At 38.3% G+C, this 16,867-nt stretch overlaps 1 protein-coding gene across 1 annotated transcript in view; it reads left to right on the top strand.

Moving 5' to 3' along the window:
* The window catches only part of ChAT (Choline acetyltransferase), a 62,563-nt gene extending 58,188 nt beyond the window's left edge, over positions 1-4,375 (top strand). The window contains exon 13 of the mRNA XM_080284749.1: positions 4,169-4,375. Coding sequence (XP_080140875.1) covers positions 4,169-4,375 — 207 coding nt within the window. The remainder of the gene's footprint in view (positions 1-4,168) is intronic.
* Positions 4,376-16,867: the final 12,492 nt, after the last annotated feature.

The raw sequence follows: 16,867 nt of genomic DNA, 5'->3' as shown, positions 1-16,867 counted from the left end.
GAACAGCTATTAAGTAAACAATTTATACGAAGCGTTCTGGTATGAGTAAGTGATATATATTGGGTATGTACATGTATGAAGTTTACAGGTTTGAATAAATGATATATAGACTACATATATTAAGTTTATCGACATGAGTAACTGTTCAAAAGCAAGATGGAATGGACAGACAAAGAGCTAATTGTGCGTGGCATTATTTGGTGTGGATGTTTTAGAAATTATACTGTTTCAGTGTGTATCAAAAAGGGCACTCCATTTTATCATTAAACCGATTACATTATTAATCCTAAAGTTATTATTCAGAGGATCAGAGCAGTTGATATACAAACTTTATAAATTCAAAACATTATTTAAAGTTACTCATCCATTATCAGTTTTCCATGAGAAACGTTTTTGGTCGGGTACTACATTTTTCGATGTTTAATTTAGACTATATTTATTTATTTGTTTTAAGTTCCAGTGATAAAAATGGCATAATAATTATTTGCATATGTAAATCTGTTTATAGGAAAGTGATATGCAGTCAAGTTAAATAATGCATATTATATTCATAAAGATGTATGACATGGTGTTGTCAGTGTCCGAGGGATTTAAATGGTGTGTTGTGGTGTGCCATTTAAACGATTATCAGCTTATGTTCTTCCGTGGCGGCATTCCCTCCAAGAACTATGACGACGGATCTAGACTGCACCAGAGAGTTCCAGGATGAGATAGAAGTGAGTTAGGCTACCAGACTAATGAGCCTAGTGGGGCAAATGATTCCATAACCAGGGAGAACCTTTTAACCCGAGAACATTTTAGCTCTGAACTCTGAAAAATATGGAGATTTTATCGTTGTGGTTCATTAGGACGCAGATCCAGTAATAGCCCTTAACGAAGGCCAAACTGCCGACCTTGCATACGAGTTCTGGAATAGTTGCAGTGGATATTAAACCTAGATGCTTGATTTAGAGGACTTCAGTTGTTAAAGATTATTGGAATCAAATGTATTCACCCTCTGAGAGATGTGTTATAAGTCTTTAATGATGTTGCCTCTAGACGATTTTATTCATGATAGGAGTGGCCAATAAAATTTACTGCGTGAATGCTGAAAAATTTAAGCGTGTTGAAAAGAATCATGTGAGATTGAACGACTCAAATGGAGTGCAGTGAAACAATTCCCTAAAATATAAATTCGTGTGAAATCTGGTGCAATTGACGTAACCGAATGATACAGTAAAGAGCGAAAGAGTGAGCTGCAGGATTATTATTATTATTATTATTATTATCAGTGAATTTTTCCGGGTGATATCAAGTGAAATAATTACTGATGAAATGGTCAGTGAAACATAGTAAAATAATTGTAAGTTTACTGCCTGATTCTAATGAAATCATATACTTCTCTGAGTGAAACATAGCAAAATAATGACTGGTAAGATCGGTGAGTGAAATCTAGTGAATACAGTAAATTGTAAGTTGCGAGAATTGTTTTAAAAAATGTTGAATGAAACCTAGTGAAATAATTCCTGGTAGTTAAATGTGAATCGTAAAACTTACCGATTAGATATAAAATGGCTCCATGAATTCGAAATATTTAATGAAGGTGAATTCAGGTGAAAAATGTGTAAACGAGTCTGCTTCAGCGATCACAATCTCCTTCATATTCTCCATTGGTACTTACCGCATCGTTTTATCTTCAGCTGTAATCATCTAAAACAAGGTGAGGTAAGTATCTGCATATGGTATCTGGTTCTAATATATTATGTTCGCCTGTCTGCCTGTCTGATACCAAATTACTGCTGTATCACACAAAAACGGCCTTAGATAATAAACTCCTAAAGCACCTCTAATTCTATAATCCTAAGTTCGTGTCTGTTTGTATGTTTGTAATGCGAACATAATGCAAAACACGCAAAAGCGGTAAGAGATATGAACACATTACAAAAGCAAACTTTGGAGTGGCTTTAAGACTCAGAATATTGCGGAAACCGTCCTAGTTCGCCCGAAAGCTGATAAAAAATAAAAAAAAAATGGAAATGACTAGAGTACAGCAAAATGATAGAAAATTTCAGCGTTCCAAAGAGTAGAGCCAAGGACCCAAGAACTGCCGGAAGTGTCATCGCAAAACTGGGCAAAAGTTACCTAGATCTTTTCCCCTGTCATTTTTAGGGTTTTCTCGAAACCAGAGGTCGAGGGCTTCACACACACACACACACACACACACACACACATATATATATATAAGCCTTGATAGGTAGATATGGATATAGATGTAGATATATAGTTCGAACAAACGAAGCGAACAAGAACACACCTAGGACTAGTAGGCAGGACTGGTTTTTCCTTTGTCAAGCGTATTACGGTATCAAAACTGTTATCTCGGAGACTATTAAAGCTACAGCGGACCTATGCACATCGTCTGAAAGCTTGCAACAAACTGATAAGGTTACTTAAACGAAATTTCTCGTAATTCTTCGTCATATGGACTACATGAAAAAAGGCCAAAAAGTGCCAAACTGACCCCCAAACATCTGTAATACTGTTGAGAGAAAGCCACGGTGAACCTGAACATAGATGCTGTGCACTGTGCAATTTCCACGCTGTGTCTACTGACGCCCCGTTAACTCAGCTACCCATTCATGTGTGTGCCTTACTTATTATATGTTTGATTATTCAGCCTACTGTATTGTTTTCTCTTTCAAGTTATTCAAACTGGTAACTTATAAAGTATTGTAGAATGTAACTTTTCCCTTTCAATGTTTCCTATGAAATTTCCATGTCAGTTTTTCCATGCTGCGTGGTGGTTTTTCTCACTTTTTCCTGCCAGGTTTCACTGGAGGGTTTGGAGGCGAGGGGAGCCTTCTTGCTTTACTATCGTATCCTTATCCTTCGGCATATAGAATTAGATCTCGTAGTCATAGTCTACTCTGTAACAAGCAGCCACGAAAGAACGTTAAGGTCTGTTGCTGTTTGCTTTCCTTTGTACTCCATTGTACAGTACAGTCGTGACCATAAATAATCACCTATCTTCCTGTACCCCGTGCCTCAGCCTCAGGATGGCTACTTTATGCGCGTCGTCACACTGACGTAAGAGGGGCTGAGAGGGAGGGGCCAGAGAAAGAAGGGAAGGTGGGTGGGGGGACGAGCGATGGTGCTTGGGTGGAGTGAGGGAGGGTAGGTAAGGAAGGGAGAATGAAATGCGAAGTTCTGGCCACATAATTTGTCTATTTTCTTTCGTTCAGGGCATGATATAAAGGAGTTATTATTCGGTAGATAAAGCTGCATTACATCTTGTGTAGCGGCGTCAGATAACAAACTTTAGATAGGTGGTGATATCAAAGACCACCACAACCAAGCCTATAATCCTCCCTTGTAGCCTGGCACCACTATGTCTCTAATCTGCCCTTTAATCCAATAGTAAGATTCTAACTCAGTACTGAAGGTAAAATCCACTCAGTTTTATCTGCCGCCAAGCCTCTAATCATGTCGATGTAATCAACTCCTTCAGGCAAATCTACCAGGTAGCTCTTAATCTACCCCAATTAATCCACTCCTTCAGGCTAATCTACCACTTAGCTCTTAATCTACCCCAATTTAATCCATCATCAAGCCTCTCGTCCGCGATCGAACTCACTTTCATTCACCAGCCGTTTCAGGCAACTCATTTTACCAGTCACGTTTTATCCAACCGTCCCTCTCATCCCCTAGCAAACCTCTTATCCACCCCATTCTCATCCAGCAGGCCTCTCCTCCACCTGTTTTATCCACCAACCTTCTTATTCACCCAGTTCATTCGTTACCAATCCTCTCGTCCAATCCATTTATTCATCCAGACCCATTTTATTCAACAGTCCCTTCATCCAACCAGTTTCACCCACTGCGCTTCTTATCCACTATCCATCCCATTTCATCATAAAACCCATCCATCCACTAATCTTTTTATCCAAGTCTCTCCTTTCATTTAATCCACCTTCACCAAATCTCTGATCCACCAATTTAATCTACCAACACCAATTCGTTGATCCACCCATTAATTCAACTTTTATTCCACAACCGCCTAGCCCATTATCCATCACTTTTTCATCCATCAGTCTTCTCATCCACCGCATTTTAATCCACTAGCAATCCCTTAAAAATCCATATAATCCATCAGCAATCCTCTAACCCAGCCTATTTTCTCCCCCTACAGGTACCGACACTTTCTGACTCGTGGATGGGTTACGGACCAGTCGTGCCGGATGGATACGGAGCCTCCTATAACCCACACCCAGACTATATCGTTTTCTGCCTCTCCGCCTTCAACTCGTGCGAGGAGACGTCCACGCTCGAGTTCGGACGGAATCTTGAACGAGCTCTGGATGAGATGAAAGTGATGCTGGAGTCCAAAATACATTAGGGAGGTTTGTTGTTTCTTTTTTTTTTTTCGAGGCTTCACTGAGGAGTTTCGTTTACTTGAACTGAGGCTTCACTATGTAGAGGGTTACTTGAGTCAATGCTTTACACGAGAGATTCGGGTCTTCACTTCAGGTTCACTTGAGTCCAGGCATCACTTGTGTCAAGGTTGAGATGTCCCTTAAATCGGGGCTTTGCATAGGAGGCTTGTAGGAGTCGAGGCTTCGCGTGAGAAATTACCTTAGGGGTTCATTTATGTAAGTCAAACGTTAACTTATGTCTTGGGTTCACGAATCGAGGCATCACTTAAGGGAATACTAAGGTGGACCATCCTAGTCATCAGGGTTCAGTAAGGATATTCGCGAGTGAGTATGAGTTGGAGATTCATTAAGCTTATATGAATTAGGAATTAACTTGAAGATCGGCTCGAGAGTTTACTTGTAAGTTTTGAGGACTCACTTAAAGATTCACTTGAGTCAAGGCTTTATTCAGAAAAGTTCCCGAGTCAAACCTTTACCAAAAAGCTTCACGTGAGTTAAGGCTTCACGATATGTGTTTAGTTGGATCGTGGGAATGCAATAAAATGGTTCACTTGAGTATTTTAAGGGATCATTTTAAAGGTAAAAAGAGGAAAAAATGATCAGCATAGCAGGTTAATAAACAGCCTCATTGTAGGTGTTCATCAATACACCTTATTAAAGGGTCATTTAGAAATGCTTCAGTCAATAGCATTATTAGGCTATTTCCTGTGAGAAATGGGTAGCGATTCTCAGAGAGGATTATCTGGATCAGAGCTTCACTAGTAAGATGCATCTCATCACCCATTTCGAAGCTTCATTGCTAAGGGTCACAAACAGTGATACTCCCAGAGACAATACTTAAGGCTATACACTGCCTTTACATAATTCCAGTGAGTTTGTCTAGGTATGGAGTATAATTAGTGTGGTACAAGAAAATTTAAAGCATGACTTCTTAATCCTTATAAGCTGTTAAACTGCTTGAATCCTAATACTCATAACGTGCTATGGAAGCTGTAAAGGCCAAGAACTGAAGTAGTGAAACTACCTTAGTAAAATTTCCCGTTTTCAAGAGCAATGCATTTACCGGTAATGATATACTCGCAGTTCTAATCGTGCTATTTATGACTGGCTTATAGCTAACTGAATTTCAGCTTAAATGATTAGGAGTTTATTGATGGTAACAACAGTGAGTGTAATAGCCTTGAACCAGCAGTGATGTATGCCATGATGCAATTTTGAAACTTACTGATTAACATTTCAGTCGCAGCAGTTTGGAATTTTTAGAGGAGGCCCGAATCGTATTTACATCAGTTTGAAGTTAATACAGCTCTTTTGTATGAAGCAGAAAATGAACCAGTACGAACGGTGTATAGGCTGATATGAAACTGCTTCGAACTACCACATGTCTAGTCGTGAGGCATGAAATCTAGTTCACTCTTGCCGGAGAGCAAGTCGAGTCTAGGGGTGTTTCTTCACTGCTCACCTCGGCAACGTACCAACGAACACACACAGCAGATCACGAAGTTTGAGTACACATCAACTCCTGGTGAGCTATGTGTCTAAGCACCCTTGGTTTCAACTTAAGTTCTGACCAGGCTGGACCAGGAGATATGAATCAGCGTGTACAGTTACGGGCAATAATTCCTCTGCTTCGAGGGTTCTGAACCAGTGAAATGAGTTTCGAACATAGTTGGTCATTGTTAACCCCTCCATGCGGTGGCACCGAAAAAACAGGAAAGCAGAGTAGCCCATTTATACAATTGTCCCACGTCTTCCTCCCTATCCAGTTAAAGGAGGATGGTGGACATTGGAGAAGGACAGCTTCAGCCTTCAATCCACCGGGTTCACATTCAGTTGAGCTTTGGACCGCACCATCAGCAGCCACGATACCTCTAAGTTATAACATTGTTACAAGACGTTAATGAATTATTGACCGTGACTGTACAGGGCATTATCGTATCAGTTACAAGCCCAGTATGCTAACCAGCTTATAGACTCGTAGAGACAGACTTCCGTGTACGAATAAGCAAAAAAATATATAAATATTAATACCAGCTTCATCGAGGCCTTTTGCCAGTATCACAGGTGCTTCGAGACCATACCAGTGGTCGAGACAAAGGTGCAATACATACGATACATGTATGATAGAGTATTTCACAAGTTTCCTTCTTGACTACGATGACGTATTTTTACCTTTAATCATCCTACCAACAGATTTTTTATTTTTTTTTATTTTTTTGCGGCCGAATCTAGGAATATGAAAAGCATGAATTCAGTACGGACGGTGGGTGTTAGCGCCGAGATGGTGGCATGTGGAGGTGTATGGTACGCGGGAGAACTGGTGGGCTTCATGGAACGGGCTGTTAAAGACTATGGGCGAAGTCGGACATTTAAAAAAAAATATATATATATAAAGAACCTGAAGGCAAAATGTAATCCTACCCTTTCGGTAATCCCCCTTATTCCGTTCCGTCCCATGGCGTATATTCCGTTTTTCGTGCTGCCTTTAGACGATTTTATTCATCTTGGGGGAAATCTTGCTGTGAGGGGGTCAGTGATGGCTCTAACTAATCCTCCTAGTTCGATAAAACCGTTCTTAGACTAAAAGTTGTCTGGATATAGCAAGAATAAAATATGAACTACGTGATCAGACTGAAGGCTTTAAATCGAGTATGGTAGTGTCAAAAAAGGATTAAATGTAATAGACGTTCTCAGACTAAAAGGATTTATGCCTTCAATCCAATGACGTATTTCTCCTCTTTATTCTTACTTCCAGTTGATTTAGTTCAGCTTAGGAGAGGCTGTAGGACATGGAGTTGTTAGTCTTCATGAACACCTTTGCTACAACAGGCGTACCTTAAGCTGAATAAAATCGTCTTGGGATGCCGGTAATGAAAAATACGTCTTTGAGCTGAAGGGGTTGCTACCTCAATATCGTACAAGCTGAGGTGGTTGAATATTTTGCGATAAAAATACGTTAATTAAAAAGTGAGGCATTAGGTGGCCGAGTAGGGGAGAGAGAGAGAGAGAGAGAGAGTAAATCTTGACCCGTGGATAAATTTATATGTTAACATTTTCCACTGTGTTTAATTATATCCAAGCCAAAATGCAGTGTATCAACATTAAATTTGACTGCCACACACGGTTCGAAATTAAAATTGTCTGTTACGCTCACATAACAGAATGGTAAGGTTATGCCAAGGATGCGTTGGTTAGCTATGACGCCTAGGATGGGAGAAGTGATAGAGTTATTCATTATAACATCAATACCACACTGTTATGACAAGGCCCAAGTGTGACTGACATGGCATACAGACACTAAATGCCGTTTACGTTGGCGTGGCAACACCTGAATCTCTCCATTCAGAGTGAGAGAGACATTATTTGGATAATTCGTAAAAATCTAATGTAAACCAGGAATAGACAGCTATTGGATACCGTACACAATAATCATGAAGTAGTAATGAATTCATCACCCCATCTTGATAACTTGTCATGCATGCTAGATACGTTGGCCCTCAGCGTGTGTGGCACTCCCCAAAAAAAGATTAACAGTGTGATAAAATGTAAGCCATCCACTGCTCGGCTGTCCTCTCTCAACAGACGGTTAGAATAATTAAAATGAAGACTGCTTCGGACGTGGAGCAGCAAATGAAACGCGGCCGTGAATACCCATGTCATGTCTCGTCACCCCGACACCCACATCCACGCCAACACCAGGATGGTTGGCATGGATGACAGACACTGACACTACGAACAGTAGGTTTACCGGTAATTTAACCTTCAGTTAGACAGACTTTAGTATCATTAAGAGCTGTAAGAGCCGTCGTGGTCTGACTGCTATAACGGAATGGCTCCAATTAAGTAGACTTGCGATGTAAACAAATGCTCTGGTGCAACGTTAACCTCCAACTCATCCACTTTAATACCTATACATGAAGGCGATTGTACAGCACCTCAGAACTTTTAAGTGACAAAGGAGACTTCGCAGAATTCATCCTCAGTGACAATTTATTTTGCATATTACACAAAAACATTCTGTTGTTTATTTTTTACTGCATCGAATAGTTCTACATCGACCTCAGACTTACCTTTCTGTACCGGTATAGTATTTACAAGTGAAACGGATTGTACAGCCTTGAGCCAGTGTGTGCAACCTCTCTACCATTGGCTGAGGTGAAGTCGTAGCCAAGGTGAATCGAAATGAAAAAATGTTCTTGGTAGTTTTATTTTATTCTTATTTATTTATTTTTTGACTGCGTGAGTAACAAGGTCGTACTTTGAGTGGCCTTCCGGACTTCGCAACTCTCCTTCCTTAGCTGCTTCTTCAGGACACTGCATCTCTGTATCCTCTTGTATCGGTATTAAAAGCATATATGTAAATGACTTAGAAGAAAAAGTTACGAATAATATGCAAAATAAATAGCTGAAGAAGTCCTGCGAAGCTGTCTCCTCCATCTAGAATTTAAACTACAGTGTCATCTAAACTGTCCCTCGTGTGGCGTATTATAGCTTCGAGTTACCACCTAAAATTTGGTCAGTAATCAGGGTAAGAGATCAGAACAAATTATAGGCCGTATTCTGAGTAGTATGCGTGGCTTCCTAGCACCGTTTTCATGGCGATTTATCTTGCGTAATACACCTTAACGCTTATTCTGTTATTTAGGCTATATCGTTTTAATATGGATAGTGTTTACAGGAATAATAATACGAGAGGATACTGAAGTTTAATGTGCAGAATTAGTCGACAAGGAAAAGATGTTACGAAATCTCCAGAGTCATGTAGAATAGGACCGTGTGGTTTATACTTATATTTAAACTACACTCTTCGCTCCATTACTTACAATAGCCAGAGTCATAGCCTTTACGATAGTGTTTGCAGTGTAGTACGGGGCAGCAGATTATAATGCAGTATTTTAAGCTTCAAGACCTACGATATATTTGAAGTTTAGAGTAAGAACGTCGTGTTAAGGTAGTAAAACGTATTGGATAAAGCGGTGATAACAGTGAACGGGTTAGGTTAATTTTAGTGTTTGTGATAAGCAATACTTAATTTTTTGTGATAATGTTGTTTGTTTATGCCTGCTGCCTTCAGACGATTTTACTGGTGTTAGGAGAGGCCTTCTGAACGGGGGGGGGGGGTTAGATAAAGCCTTCGTCAACTCCGTCAGTGTGAATAGATCGTTGAATGAAATCGTCTGTTCGAGCAAGAATACAGTTAAAAATACGTCATCGGACTGAAGAAATAATTGCTCTACCTTCTATACTTAAGTTTATTTAGTTATTTTATTTTCTGATCATGTGCTGGAGAAAGACGCCTTCATGTGGTGGCACTGACATAACAGGGCGGCTCCACTGCCTGGTTAGACAAATGTCCCTCAACTCTTTCCTTATCTCACAGAAGGAGAAGGATGGACTAGGTGAAGGATGTACTGCAGGAGGTGGATGGACTGTAAGAAGGATGGACTAGGTGAAAGATGGACTGTAGGAGGAGGATGGATTGTAAGAAGGATGGACTGTAGAAGGATGGACTGTAGGTGAAGGATGGACTGTAGGTGAAGGATGGACTGTAGGTGAAGGATGGACTAGGTGAAGGATGGACTGTAGGAGGTGGATGGACTATAGAATGTTGGACTAGGTGAAGGATGGACTGTAGGTGAAGGATGGACTGTAGGTGAAGGATGGACTGTAGGTGAAGGATGGACTGTAGAAGGATGGACTGTAGGTGAAGGATGGACTGTTGAAGGATGGACTGTAGAAGGATGGACTGTAGGAAAAGGGTGGTCTGTAAGAGAGGGGTAACTTAGGCCTGCAGTCCACTGGGTTCACGTTTGAGATGAGCTGCTTGATGGCACTTACGCTACCCTTGCGATCCTACAGTTACGTTCCGATGCGTCTACGAACGTTACGCTTCTTAATGTATTTTACGTTGCAGTAGTTACGATAAAAATTCTTCTTACGACACCACTGTTACGATCATATTTTGCTATACGGCGAATGTTAAGATGGTAATGTGCTGTATAATCTCTCTCTCTCTCTCTCTCTCTCTCTCTCTCTCTCTCTCTCTCTTTCTCTGTCCAACACCTCTGGTCTTGTTGTTATCATTGTTTTTGCTGTTGTTGTTGTTGGTGCAGTGTTTATATTAGCTACGTTTTGTAACCTGCTTTAACCTATGTATTCTGAATATGTTTTTAAGGATGGAGGAGAAAGATGCAGGTTTCGTCAAGTACAAATTCCGTAAGGTTAAGGAAACTGAGGGAGAAGTACAAAGAAAGAATGCTTAATCTGATGAAAGGATGGTAGGAAAAGGAAAAAGTTAGATTTATAAATTGTCAGACCAGGGAAAAGACAAATAAGATTAAGAAAACAGAATCAAAGAAATATGCTAAGAAAAATAGCAACATAGGAGATGATCAGAATAGGAGAGGATACAAAATTTATTAAAGGGAGTACAAATGTTTGAGAAAATAAAGAGGCAGAGTACTTAATATTGTCATGGTGAAAACGAATCAGAATCAGAGCAGTGAATCATGTCTGAAGTTGATTAAAAAGTGAGGAATAATTTGGATTTAGTAAACGAAAGAAAGAATTGGAATCCCCTCAGTTAACTCCTTCACTATTATGATATACGGTAGTTTGTTTGTTACTGTTTCCCCCAGACGAGGCCATTCAGTTTGGGAGACTTTCATGAGCTGGAATATTCACTCGGTGGCCCTTTTACGCTGAAGAAAATCGTCCGGTAGCGAGAAAAAATGAAAATCGTCGTCGAAGCGAAGTGGTTGAGGAGAGGTTGCCATCACACAGTTAATTATCAGTGGATCTTAATGAGCCGCGCTGGGTGTTTCCAACTTAGAAATGTTCATGATTATGCATAAGGTCATTGCAGTGTGTATATATAGTACATTTTTTACCCAGATGTGTTCAACCAGCATTTTTAAAAGTAAAGCACAACAGGGGATTCTTGCTTATATGAAACTAATCTCTCCATATATTCTCACATTTTTCATATAAACCTTCAGGATATAGTAAAACTGACAATACACTTTTATATACTGTATCATGTTTCCTGGCGGCGATATTATAATAATTAAATGGACCTTTAAACAGAACCACTAGTTCACAAGAAGGATACCGGTTTGTGTATGTCTGCGATTGAGAATGGTGGTAGTTGGAGGGAAGGAAGGCCGTTGGCGGAGGATAGAGTTGTCAAGGTGTCGATTTGTTTGTGGCCATCCCTCTGGAATTAAGGCGTCTGGCTATAGACCTTTTTTTTTTTTTTAAGTTACTTTTACAAGGCTACCCCAGTTATTAGGGGAAGACCATGTCAGTCAGGCAAAGACCAGTTAAGAATTTAGTCAGTGAAGAGATAATTATAACTTTTTAGTAAATTAAGTGAAGAACAGGTTGCTTAAGAGACGACCTAACTTAAAATCTAGTCAACCATGGAAGAACAAACTTGGAATCTAGTCAAAGGAAAAGCAAACTCAGAATACTGTCAAAGAAGGAATAAATAAACAATCAGGGAATAGGAAAAACAAACCTGGGAATCTAGTTAAATGAAAGACAGACCAAATTAGAATCTAGTCACTTAAGGCACCGTAGATCAAACGAGAAGTTGGTGAATTATAGGATGAATATTAAGTAACGAGAAGAATTACCTCAGAATCTAGTCAGCCAGAGGTGCAAAAAAATAGAGCTGAAAATACACTCAGAATCTAGAATGAAATCAGTAAGAACAAAAATATAAAAGACTTCATAGATTATTTTGTTGAAAATTATGGAGAATATCTGAAAGTCCAATAAAACTTTAAAATCTAGTAAGTTCGTGTTTGCAAAGGAAGTGTGTTTAGTGAGTACCGGAATATAACAGTTTGTCTGTTAACAACATATCATACTTTTAAGATAAGTTATTTATATTCTAGGCTAACCGTGATATTAGAAGTTGTGATGGTGGTGGTTGTAGTAGAAGTAGCAGTAGTTCTCTAAGTTAGTAGCAATAAAGGAGAGAGAGAGAGAGAGAGAGAGAGAGATTGTCGATGAAATGTGTAAAAAAGGGGGAGGGTTAGAGAAGGAAATGAATCAGAGGCGAGACCAGGATGAGGAAACAAACATTGGGATTATTTTAAAGTGCTTTAAGTATTGTACTGTAACAATATGGTGACTGTTATCTGTGGGTAAGCAAATAGTCCATCCAGGCATTGTGAAGTGTTTAAATATTTATCTTACGATCTGTATTATTAAGGAAAGACTAGCGGTAATAAACCTGCAATATATCATTACTACTTATAAATGCACAGGAAATACAGTAGTGAATATATGTCTAACCTATATATATACCACACACACACACACACACACACACACACACACACACACACACACACACACACACACACACACACACATACGCCTTATAAAATGGCGTTAAAAACTGTTCAGTAATTTAGGCTAATAGCTATCCTTTCAATGAAATCCATACATCAATAATGTTTATATTGTTATGAACGGAAACAGTTAGGCTAAAGATATTATTGAAAAATCGTAATGTTCTTCTTTATGGAGTTTGCAGAACTTTGTTTTAAAAAGAGCTTATTTAATGTAAATAATGTATTTCTCTCTGTTTAAATTCGTTGCAAATGTGAGTTTTTAAAATTACAAGAACCTGCATGATAAAATAGATTCCAAAGGATTATGTGTGTATCCCAATTACAAGAGGAAATGTTTATGTGTAATATAAGTGAAGCATCTGATTGTTATTTTTGAACTCTTTCAAGATTCATGGGACTGAGTTTTACGGAAATTTGCAAGATGCTGTAGGAATGATATCGGGCACTGGAAGGGTACAATACCAATGATGCTTGTATACTACAGTGTTTATATTGTTGAAAATGTAAATGAAATATAACACTTATATAAAAAACGCAAAACAGAGTAAGTTTCATTATAGTCCATTTCTAGTTTCCTGGCAAAGACACCCCAGCTCCCCATTCAGTTGACGGGATGATAAACGATGGGAAAGGTAATGATCAGATTCCTCCTTATTTCTACTATTTCTCACTACACCTTGCTTTTTATTCTTTAGTCACTCAACTTCACAGGTGTTTGCGATCCCATGGTACCATAGTCAGAGAAGAAACAGACGTATCCATATGCTACACATTGTATTGTATGGTTCAGCGAAGTAAAAGCTTTAAACAGATCCATTGGTGTTTGAGGCAATAGATTACAGCAAATACGGTACTGTCAGCAGTTAGTACCTTAAACAGAAATCTCAAACTGCTATTGCTACAAAATTATTAAGATATTCACCTCGCATTCCAGTCATTTGAATACAGTGCTCTTTTGCCCAATGATGCAGGAGTTATTGAATATGCTAATGGTATATATAACGAGATTGAAACTTAAAGTGATCTAAACTTTTTCGTATGCAACCTCTCAAGCTTTACACAGTTACATTGCAGCATTCAGACTGGGGTTGGCTATTTGCCAGGTTAATATAAATGAACTATAGTGTTACTGACAGTTACCATACGTAATGGACAATCACACTAATTTTAAATATTGTTGATGTTATGAGTGACGGACTTGTGACTTATTAGGGTTATGAGTATGTCTTTGATGTTATGAAATATGCATGTAAATAGAGTGGATGACAATATTTACAGTAAAACTCCTGTGTAAAATCAGTTAGGTACACCGTACTTCAATCTTTTTATAATAATTTAAAAAAAAGCTTTATATTTCACATCTTTTCAAAGGACACATTCCACATAAACCTATGCTGAAGATGCTAAAAAAAAATAATAATGTTTCTCCATATGTTTTCGTTTTTGTAATACAGTGGAACTGATCCAAATGAGTAATTTTGTATTATTTTATATTAATAACAGTTGATTGGAAATGGTATAGCTTATGGTAACAGTACGGTATTTTTGAACTTGTTTAGAATGCAAAGTGTGGGTGAGTAGCATTTCTCTATTAACTGTATAGAGGTTTGTGGTGCTATAGCGATACAGTTGTGTAGAGAAACTGTATACTTATAAATGTACATCAGGTGAAATAAGTATCTTCCCGAAGTTTTGAACTTATTGCAGAAAAGTTTAAGTCAGACCAGTTGAAGGTCACTTTTACAGTTGATTATTGACATATCAACAAAATCCAGATGACTGTGGACCTCACTGACGGTAGAATGGTTATTGTTCTATATTGCATATGTTAATGGTTCAGTCAGTGGTTGTATGTGACTGGAAATGCAGAGGACCAAAGATTTTGCTAATCAGCATCTTAATGCAGTGACTGTAAGAGTGTTATGGCACACACTATTCAAAAGGTGACACTGTTAAGTTTTGTAAGTTGTAAATATTCGTCTAACAAATTTGGGAAGATGTATGTTTTGCTGGCTGTACATACTTTCTAAGTTGATTGAAAAAAAAAACACAAAAGTGTGAGTCCGTTTCCATCTGTGTACCGTAATTCTGTCGATTGTTCTCAGACTTATCCTTTACTCTGTGTTTGCCACTGAGATAGGATTACTTTGTACCAGTACCGTAATTTATTTTTCCCTTCCTTTTCTTCTTCAAGCATTCCTCTCAGTCTTTGCAGTTCTTAATATGTCACCATTGGATATCACACTTATTTTTCAGACACAGGAAATACTAAAAAGAACACTGAAACTGAATCTTTCATGCCCATAACACAAAGTTGAAGTGCAGAGTTCTTCATAACTCTGGTTGAAGAGTTAACCCTTTCAGGCCAGTCCACCTTCAAATGCCTTCCCTGTTTTGGAAAACAATGAATCTTGTAATACGAAAAGGTCACTAGTTTATTTTTTTTTTTAGCTCAAAATGCGAACTTCTAAGACTTGCATGTACGGTATTGTTCCTTAGTAAAAATTCAAGATGTTACATAGTTCTGCATCATGTTTTAGAATATGTCTTAAAACTGCTTCAGGATTCAAGAACTTACCAACTGTTTCAATCTCGTCTCTTAATTTGTTTGTGTATTTCAGACCGAATTTCATGTCAGTATATGGTGTGTCTGTCTGATATTCTATTGTATATGGTTGGTATTCGAGTGGTGAGAGCGGGTAAGAAAGCAGTGTGTTCAAGGGTAGATATTTTGCTAATGTTGCGTTGGCTATTGTTTATACCCCAGATGATGTTTATATTGGAGTCATGTTTATGTAAATATATAATATATGTATATGTGTATGGAACTATTAACCAAAGAGGTGACTATATATTCATACTTCAGGGCAAAGCAGTTCTTCCTGTTCACAAGTAACAGCCTATACATATTTTGAAAAGTTGGTGTATCATATGTGTTAAGTAGGGAAGACAGGTAATGTTTATCGGCATTTTTCATACGAGTATATAAAGGAGACTGCATTCTTTTTTTCTGATTTGGTTCCTGTGTTGAGAAGCGTGTATGAGAACATTAATCCGCGAAGTGATAGACAAGTTTAAAATGGAAAGTTTAATAATGTTTTCCATTACTTTCACTCATAGTTACTTTCATGTTTATAGTTATTTAAATGAGCAACCAAAGAAACCAGATTCATAGAAACAGTTGATGGTATATGATCTGACATTTAGGCTAGGCATCAGTTTGCATGTCTGTAGTCACAAATTTGTTTACCGGTATGTAAATGACAAGAACCAAACCAACTAAGTGTCTGTTATTGTGTCATGTTCATGTTTAATATTTTACTGCGTTCCAGCGTTTTATTCGTTTGTAAAATCTGAAAGACAAGAGCCCCGTATTTAGACAGCGTTTGTTTTAGATACCAGTATCTCTAGTGAAGTCTGTTACTGTTATAGAGAATTTATAATACTCCAGAGTGGAATAACTGTGTAGGTTATGAGAGTTGCGGAATTTAGAAGTTTACACATAGGCTGTTTGTAACGTAGCGCCAAAATAGTACCATAATGTTGATGTTGTTATAGTCTTTGGTTCATATACATGGTGCATGGATATATATACCTGTGTTGATATAGTTCTTGTAGAGTGTTGAGAGCAATAGATTTTGTGGTGTGAGCATTGACAAAGGCCACATGATCGGTTAACTTGTCATAAGTTGAGTTTGTCACCAGGGGAGGGATTCGCAGAGATATATATGGGAGATTCACTGTTCTAAGTAGGATTTGTTGCTGCAGGAAGAACAAGAAACAAGGGAGGATTCTGCACTTTACATTCTATGCTCTTCCTACATAAACAAAATCTTAGCTACCTTAAGGAATGGATTATAAGTATGTCTGTGAGTCCAAGCCCAGGGAGATGTGTTAGCATTGTGAAGGAAGTGTTGCTGTTTCAAACTAGATGTAGATATATGTAAATTATATGTTGGATATTGTAGATAAAGTGTATATATACAGATAATGCTGTTATTATTTATTCCTATATCTGCAAAAGTATAAATATTTCTATAGTGTGTCATGGTGTCTGCCCCTTTACCACTTCCTCTTCCGAAAGACAGT

This window comes from Coenobita brevimanus, chromosome 102, assembly GCF_032717465.1.
Source record: "Coenobita brevimanus isolate Jiangsu-jjx chromosome 102, ASM3271746v2, whole genome shotgun sequence".
Taxonomy (NCBI): Eukaryota; Metazoa; Arthropoda; class Malacostraca; order Decapoda; family Coenobitidae; genus Coenobita; species Coenobita brevimanus.
This window is presented reverse-complemented; position numbering and strand designations above follow the sequence as displayed.